Source organism: Danio rerio, chromosome 15, assembly GCF_052040795.2.
Source record: "Danio rerio strain M-AB ecotype USA chromosome 15, GRCz13ab, whole genome shotgun sequence".
Taxonomy (NCBI): domain Eukaryota; kingdom Metazoa; phylum Chordata; class Actinopteri; order Cypriniformes; family Danionidae; genus Danio; species Danio rerio.
The window spans coordinates 180,001-187,500 of NC_141035.1; the positions used below are offsets into that span (position 1 = coordinate 180,001).

The following is a 7,500-nucleotide window of genomic DNA, read 5'->3' on the forward strand; positions in this document are numbered from 1 at the left end:
TGTGTGTGTGTTTGTGTGTGTTTGTGTGTGTGTGTGTGTGTGTGAGCTGAGGAATGTGGACCACAAGATTCTGTGAGCGATCCGGCATCTGACCGCAGTCTGCACATCAGTCTGTTAGTTCAGCTGGACACAGAGTGTGTGTGTGTGTGAGAGTGCGAGTGTGTGTGTGAGTGTGCGAGTGTGTGTGCGAGTGTGTGTTCATCTTCGCTGTGTTCTGCTGGTGCACACACACACAAATCTGCACACTGAGGGTTAGTATGTCTGCTCAGTGGCATGTTTGTGTGTTTTTCTGTGTGACGTGTGTGTGTGTGTGTGTGACGTGTGTGTGTGTGTGTGTGTGTGTGTGTGTGTGTGTGTGTGTGTGTGTGTGTGTGTCATACGTCAGAGGCCCCGCTGCACTAGCAGATACAGCAGATGGTGATCCGTCAGTGATCCTGCTGTTTACACTCTTCACACACACTGATGATGTTTATTGTACAGTAACAGAAGTGTGTGTGTTTGTGTGTGTGTGTTTGTGTGTGTGTGTGTGTGTGATGATTCAACACCTCAGGTCATCGTCCAATCAGAACTCAGAGCTTATTAATATTGAACTCCTGATCTAACACACTGCGTCTCGCTGCGCTTGCACACACTCCGCCTGTGACACACACACATCAAGCCAAACTGCCCCACAGTGCTGGTGTAGAGCTGAACACGTCACCTGTGCGCCTCATTCATTCATGACGAGAGTCTGCTCCTCTACTCTGTAATGGAGATCTGAACACGCACAGACCAGCCCAGTCTGAGGTAGAGGGCGGAGCTAACACATTTAACCACGCCCTTCCAGCAGTCATCAAACAGAAATGCTGAGGGGGAGGAGTCTGTTAGGCTGTAATAACCCTCTTTCTGAATGACACGCCTACTATACTACATCCAATCAGCTTGCAGTAGAAAACACAAGCCCCGCCCACTGCTTACTCATGTAATATTCGGTTTGTCTGGGAGCTGCAGCACAACACACAGTCATGCGGACTCTAAACGATTTCAGTGAAGAAGTGGTGCACACTTGTGAGTGTGTAACAGAAGAGTGCGCACACTGTAGGACTAAACACTTCCTCATTAACATACCACACTGTTGCCTAGATACAAGCCTGTCAATCATCTGCACACATCATCATCATTGTGTCCACTCTCCATCGGTATGAGTGATTCTCTAGCGTAATGTCTAAAGTGATGACAGAACAGCTGATGCTGCTCACATATTAAGATGATGAGGCTGAACAGCAGGAAATGCCATCAGTCTACAGAGAGATCTCCCAGTGTTTCCCTGCTGCAGTCAGGAGATCACAGTAATCCCTCTAGTATGAATACAGCACTCCAGCAGACAAGAGAACGAGGTGGAAGTCATCGACATGTTTAACAATGATCAGCTCCTTATCACATGCTGGGTTTCTCTTCTTCTTCATCATCACAGTAATCATCAGTCTACGGTTATTCAGCACACTGACGGCAGAGTTCTGCAGTTCTGTGTGTGCAGTGAGCATGGACTAGGCCATAGTCAGATATACTGAACATAAATAAGACAGCAAGTATAGTGCAGTGTTAGTGACCCAGCTGACCCAGCCGTGTGTTCCTCTGACCCAGCTGAAGGGCTCAAACCCAGTGATGTGCAGCTTGTGTTAAAGTGAAGTTATCCTGGAGATGCTCCACACCACAGCTCTCCGACACTAATCAAACACAGCGGATCCACTAATGGAAGAGTCTGGAACACCTTCATTAGTGGATCAGGGTTAGGTCTGGATGGGCTACGCGGCCGGCCGGAAGTGTGATATGCACAGCAATATAGCAGCGATTCTTATGACACTGTATGACGATAATTAATACTGTTACAGTACTGCGGCGGGTGGGTTTAGGGTTCCCAGGTGAAAAGAAAGTCTATTTAAGTTGTACTTTTTGGACGTAATTAGCATATTTTAATTGTACAATACTAAGTGGATATTAAAGGTGTTATTTTGGAACAACTTTGAGCATATTCATTGTTATTTTATATATAATTAAGATTCATTTTTTCATTCATTCATTTTCTTGTCGGCTTAGTCCCTTTATTAATCTGGGGTCACCACAGGGGAATGAACCGCCAACTTATCCAGCACGTTTTTACGCAGCGGATGCCCTTCCAGCCGCAACCCATCTCTGTAAAACATCCACACACACATTCACACACACACACACACACACACACACACAGACAATTTAGCCTACCCAATTAACCTGTACCACATGTGTTTGGACTGTGGGGGAAACCAGAGCACCCAGAGAAAACCCATGCGAACACAGGGAGAACATGCAAACTCCACACAGAAACGCCAACTGAGCTAGGCCAAGGCTCGAACCAGCGCCCCAGCAACCTTCTTACTGTGAGGCGACAGCACTACCTACTGCGCCACTGCCTCGCCCTACTTAAGATGAACTTTAAGCTGTTTTAAATATGCTGTAGCATACTTGGTTGTGTTAAAAAGGACATAGTTTAAGTACAACTGAAGTGTACTTTTAAAAGTGTATTTTATTTAAAGTATGCTTGAAATGCAGTTAAAGGATATTTTAAGTTCAGATAAAGGACATTTTTAGCGAATTTTAAAACCAATTCAAGTATAGTATAAGCCCAGGTGAACTATACTTTGAGTTCAGATGAAATATAATTTAAGTGCATTTTAAAACTAGTTCAAGAGTTATTCAGGCTCAGTGGACGTTTATTTTAAGCCCAGTAGAAAATATTTAAATTAAAATATGTTTCATTACGTCTAAAACCAGTCAAGATAACATTCATACACTTTAAACACACTCAGAGTGGCGCCGCTTCACAAAGTTCTCATCCAGAAACACACATTACGAAAGAACAACATGAGTGTGTTTTCTGTGAATACATTCAAATGCAGAAATATGTAGATGTGTGCATATGTATGCTTGAGCTCCTGCATATTTGTTTACTAGTGTACCTGCGGTGTACTTTATTAAAAATACATTCAAATGCAAACCAACACATTTAGAAAGCTCTTTAAGTGCGTTATTTGTGCTCATTGTGCTTTAAACACCATCTACATTTCAGGTACATTTCTGATATATTTAAGAGCACTTCCTTTTCACCTGGTCGGCTATTACATCTGTAAAATCACTCAGTACATCTTTTGTTTTTACATGCTGTGATGGTTGAGTTTAGGGTTAGGGCGGGGGTAGACTTTAATTGAATACAATAAATGCAACATTTATTAAATAATGTAAATAATTCTCGTTATTTCTGGCCGCAACCATATCTGATCTAGCAGCAGCCGTTGATTAGCTTTGAGTAGTGCTGGAGCAAAACTGTGCAGAGCCGCGGCTCTCCAGGAGCTGAGTGTGAGACCTGATGCTAATCACCACCTGATAGTGACAGAGCGCTCTTATGAGCTACTGACCACAGCACACACACATTTCTGATATAAACACCACATTAAACATCAGGATAAACACAGACGGAGCCTTCATCCCCTACTGCAGCTCACTGTTGACAAAATAAGACCAATCCTGGAGGAGGAGCTGAGCGGGGCTCACAGTGTGCAGACTGACATGAGAATAATAACAAGAGAGTGTGTGTGTGTGTGTGTGTGTGTGTGTGTGTGTGTGTGTGTGTGTGTGTGTGTGTGTGTGTGTGTGTGTGTAGTCTGTCATCACTGCATCAGCTGTGTGTCAGTCTCGGGTTGCAGAAATACTGAACACACTGATGATGACAGAGACATGCGCACAGATATTGGTGTAATGCTGGCTCAGAGTTCACACTGTCTGCTTACTGATCTGAGTTCAGGAGAGTGTTCCTCCTGATATCAGCCGATGAGTTTCAGCTCAGTCAGGTAAACAGTGCTGATGTTGTTGTACAGTCTTGCCAGTACTCAGACCAGTGCAGTGAGCAGTGCAGAGAGGCTGTCAGGAGAAGTGTCCGTCAAACATGAAGGAATGTGCGGGGATAAAGCCACTGTACCGCAGTCACACACACCATCATCCTCCATACCGCTGTGTGTGTGTGTGTGTGTGTGTGTGTGTGTGTGTGTGCTCAGCTCGGCTCATGCACGGCCAGTGAGACACACTGAACAGTGTGTGTGTGTGTAAGTCTGCTAAGTGTGTGCGCAGGAATGCCAGACTCACCGCGTCTCTGCTCCTCACCGTGGCCGAAGAGCGCGCTCCTGAAGCGGCTGCTGTTCTCCATGGCCGGCCGGTGTGTTCTGTATCCTCCGCGGGATTCTGGAGCTCCAGCGGCGGTGTGTTCTTCTGTATGATGATGTATGATATATCCCGGTGCTCCAGCAGCGCGCAGACTCTCTCTGACTGGCCGATACACTCTGACTGCTCTGCGCTTTAAACGCGCCTCCACGCCGTGCTGACGTCACGCTTAGTCCCGCCCTTCTGACGTCACGCGCAGCATCAAAACAATCGCACATGGAGGAGCCAAAACATCCGGTGTGCTCCAAAGAGCATACATGTGGGTCATTATCAGGATAAAGTGCCTTTGATCTCCAACAAGATTGAGTCAGTAGTCCAATATGAACATGATTATTATAACTGTCGTGTTTTAATACAGCTGGTTAAACCTCTACACTCATGCAGGTATATGATGCTCTGTCATGGAATGGATGTGATTTTGCCCACACACTGCTCTGCCATCTTCAGTGAGTCTAAGATGAGATCAAATTAAACAGATCTTAAATATTCTTACTGTCTTTAACAAATTATTTGATCAAATTTTAATCACTTTTATTTAGTTTTCAGAACATTATTGATCCTTTTGCTCGTGTTCTTGGGTTTGCTGGTGTGGTGATGCCTCTTTAAGCTGATGTGCTCATTGGCATCCCCATTCTGCCTTTCCTCAGAGGAGGTTAAACATCTGCTGTGCACACAGTGACTATCCACGCGCATGCTCCCTATGTTTTCCTCATATTGTGTCTGAAACAGCTTCATGTCCACCCTGTCATAGTCAGATATTCAATAATAGAAAAAAGCAGAAATTACAAATATAAACTGCACAAAGAGCTTCAATAGGGAAACTCTTCACCAGCTGCAGGCACAGCCGGTGTATAATCCGTATAATGGAGCGCACAGTGTTTGAAATAGAACTGCAGCCCTGAGTATTTCTCCACTTATGTGAACATCAGTAATCTGATTATTCACCTTATTCTGAATATGAAAAGCAGAATTATTAAGGTGATTAACTGGAGTTGCTTTCAGCATTCCCTTCACTCCTCCAACCCATGTACAATATAAAGACTTACATTCATCAGTGAATTTAGTTTAAGGACAATAATTGTTTATTTTCCCGTTAATTTGCATATTGATAAACCTAATAATAACAGAAGAGGCGGCGTGCTGGCTCAGGGGTTTGCAGTATTGGTGAAAACACAAGTTTATAACCCTTATATACACTTAAAGTCAGAATTATTCACCCTTTGAGTTTTCTTTTCTTGTTTAAATATTTAATAAATGATGTTGAACAGATTCAGGAAATGTTCACTGATCAGTATGTCTGATAATGTTTGTTCTTCTGGAGAAAGTCTGATTTGTTTTATTTCGGCTAGAAAATTTTTTAAATTTTTTAAACACTATTTCAAGAACAATATTATTATCCTCTTTAAGCTATATTTATTTGTGATAGTCTCCAGAACAAACCATCATCATACAATAACTTTACCCTAATTACCCTAGTGAAGCCTTTAAATGTCACTGTAAGCTGAACACTAGTGTCTTGAAGAATATCTAGTCTAATATTATGTGCTGTCATCATGCAGAAGAGGAAATAAATCAGTTATTAGAGATGAGTTATTACAGTTATTATGATTAGAGATGTGCTGGAGAAATCTGCCCTCCGCTAAACAGAAATATGGGAAAAAATAAACAGGGGGGTGAATAATTCTGCCTTCAGCTGTATATATAAACCCTCCAATATGTCTAGTTGTAGCTTTTGTTTTTCAAGTGTTCCTCCATATTTAGTTCACCCAATAAAGCCTTTGTCCACCCTGTCATCTGGTTTTTTATGAAAATAAGCAAATTATTGACAACCTTAGCAAAACATCTGTGTGATTTCTTAATTAGGCAGTAAGGGCCAGGCAGTATTGTGTGTTAAATAAGTTTGACACCATATTGCAGACCTTGGGTTTTATTTTAATAAGAATGTGCAGTGATTGCATGTTTGATTGGGAACTGCATGCTTCGTCCATCATTTCATTATTAGAAATAGACTTTCTCCATAATCTAGACAGTTGTGTTGGTAAAGGGACAGTTTTTATACTCACACTGCAGTGAAAATTGACTTGCACTGTTTGAGTTTGTCCATGACAGGGTTTACTCAGTCTGAGGTTTGTCATTCGCCTCCCTGTAAAGGAGGAGGTGTGAATGAGGGGCTCCTGCGGGAGTGTGAGCTGGGGTGGGGGGGGTAGGTGATAGATGTCTATATGTTTTTGCTGTATGCACTGTATTAAAGTGTAGTTGGAGCCTTATAAGATTACAGCAGGAGTTATAATGGAGTTGTGCTAGGACTCAATGGCAGATTGAGCTCTTCATTCTCTGTTAAACCCTGAGCAGCTCAGTTCTGCTGGATGTTCTTGTCATTATGTGAGTACAGCAGTGTGTTGTGGAGACCCCTGATGACTTTATTTCCTCTTCCACTATGAAGTGTTGATGATTGATCAGCGATTCTGAGTAAAACCCTGGAGAATGTCTCCAGTTCAGCTCAACACACACACACACACACACACACACACACACACACACACACACACACACACACACACACACACACACACACACACACACACACAGGTCAGCAGATCAGCTTTATTCAGTGTTCTGCTCGCAGGATCCACGCTCTCGGCCAGTACCATTAAAGTGCAGAGTCATTTTCACAGCTTCAGTTTAAAACATTACGACACAGCAAAGCAAAGACCCGAAATAAAGAGCCGACATCTCCAACATCTCCGACACTGAGACCTGGAGCACAGCAGGGCAGGAGCGGCGAGCGGTGACGAGCGCTGGTCCAGCGGTTAGCAAGGCTAGCGTAACACAAAGGCACAGCAGTAATGCAGAGGTAAAGCCATGGAGGATACAGAGACCCTGAGTTAAACACCGCGGTGCTCACCACACAGCACACTACCCTCAGCAGGCAGCACAGCGAACACTGAGACACACCCCAGCACAGCAGGCAGCAGTGGGAGGAGCTATGCCTAAACCATGAGCAGTGGGAGGAGTCAAATCATGTGGAATGGGATGAATAGTGGGAGGAGCTACGGTCAGATTATGAAGAATGGGATGATCAGTGGGAGGAGCTATGGTCAAATCATGTGGAATGGGATGATCAGTGGGAGGAGCTATGATCAAATCATGTGGAATTGGATAATCAGTGGGAGGAGCTACATTAAAATCACAAGCAGTGGGAGGAGCTTAGGTAAAAAGTTTAGCAGTGGGAGGATCGGTGGGGGGAGCTACAGTCAAATTATGAGCAGT

The 7,500-nt window shown here is 43.7% G+C and overlaps 2 protein-coding genes and 1 long non-coding RNA gene across 37 annotated transcripts in view; 1 reads left to right on the forward strand and 2 right to left on the reverse strand.

The window, feature by feature from the left end:
• The window catches only part of septin4b (septin 4b), a 54,694-nt gene extending 50,340 nt beyond the window's left edge, over positions 1 to 4,354 (reverse strand). For 24 of the 25 annotated variants that reach the window (XM_087282214.1, XM_087282213.1, XM_087282211.1 and 21 more), the window contains exon 1: positions 4,152 to 4,341. Coding sequence is in view for 1 of the 25 variants with exons in the window: in NM_001328503.2 (NP_001315432.2) it covers positions 4,156 to 4,216 (61 nt within the window). In the remaining 24 variants the exon portion in view is untranslated. 25 annotated transcript variants of the gene reach the window in all.
• Positions 4,355 to 6,143: 1,789 nt separating this feature from the next.
• The window catches only part of LOC147840479 (uncharacterized), a 2,436-nt gene continuing 1,079 nt past the window's right edge, over positions 6,144 to 7,500 (forward strand). Inside the window, exons 1-2 of the long non-coding RNA XR_015508967.1 lie at positions 6,144 to 7,312; positions 7,356 to 7,500. The exon at positions 7,356 to 7,500 is cut by the window's right edge and continues 335 nt beyond it. This is a non-coding gene — a long non-coding RNA (uncharacterized LOC147840479). The remainder of the gene's footprint in view (positions 7,313 to 7,355) is intronic.
• The window catches only part of limk1a (LIM domain kinase 1a), a 37,136-nt gene continuing 36,456 nt past the window's right edge, over positions 6,821 to 7,500 (reverse strand). For 6 of the 11 annotated variants that reach the window (XR_015508792.1, XR_015508791.1, XR_015508793.1 and 3 more), the window contains 2 exons: positions 7,366 to 7,500; positions 6,821 to 7,322 (listed from right to left, as the gene is read on the reverse strand). The exon at positions 7,366 to 7,500 is cut by the window's right edge and continues 345 nt beyond it. The gene's annotated coding sequence lies outside the window, so the exon portion shown is untranslated. The other 5 variants (XR_015508796.1, XM_087283300.1, XM_087283298.1 and 2 more) reach the window with 1 other exon arrangement.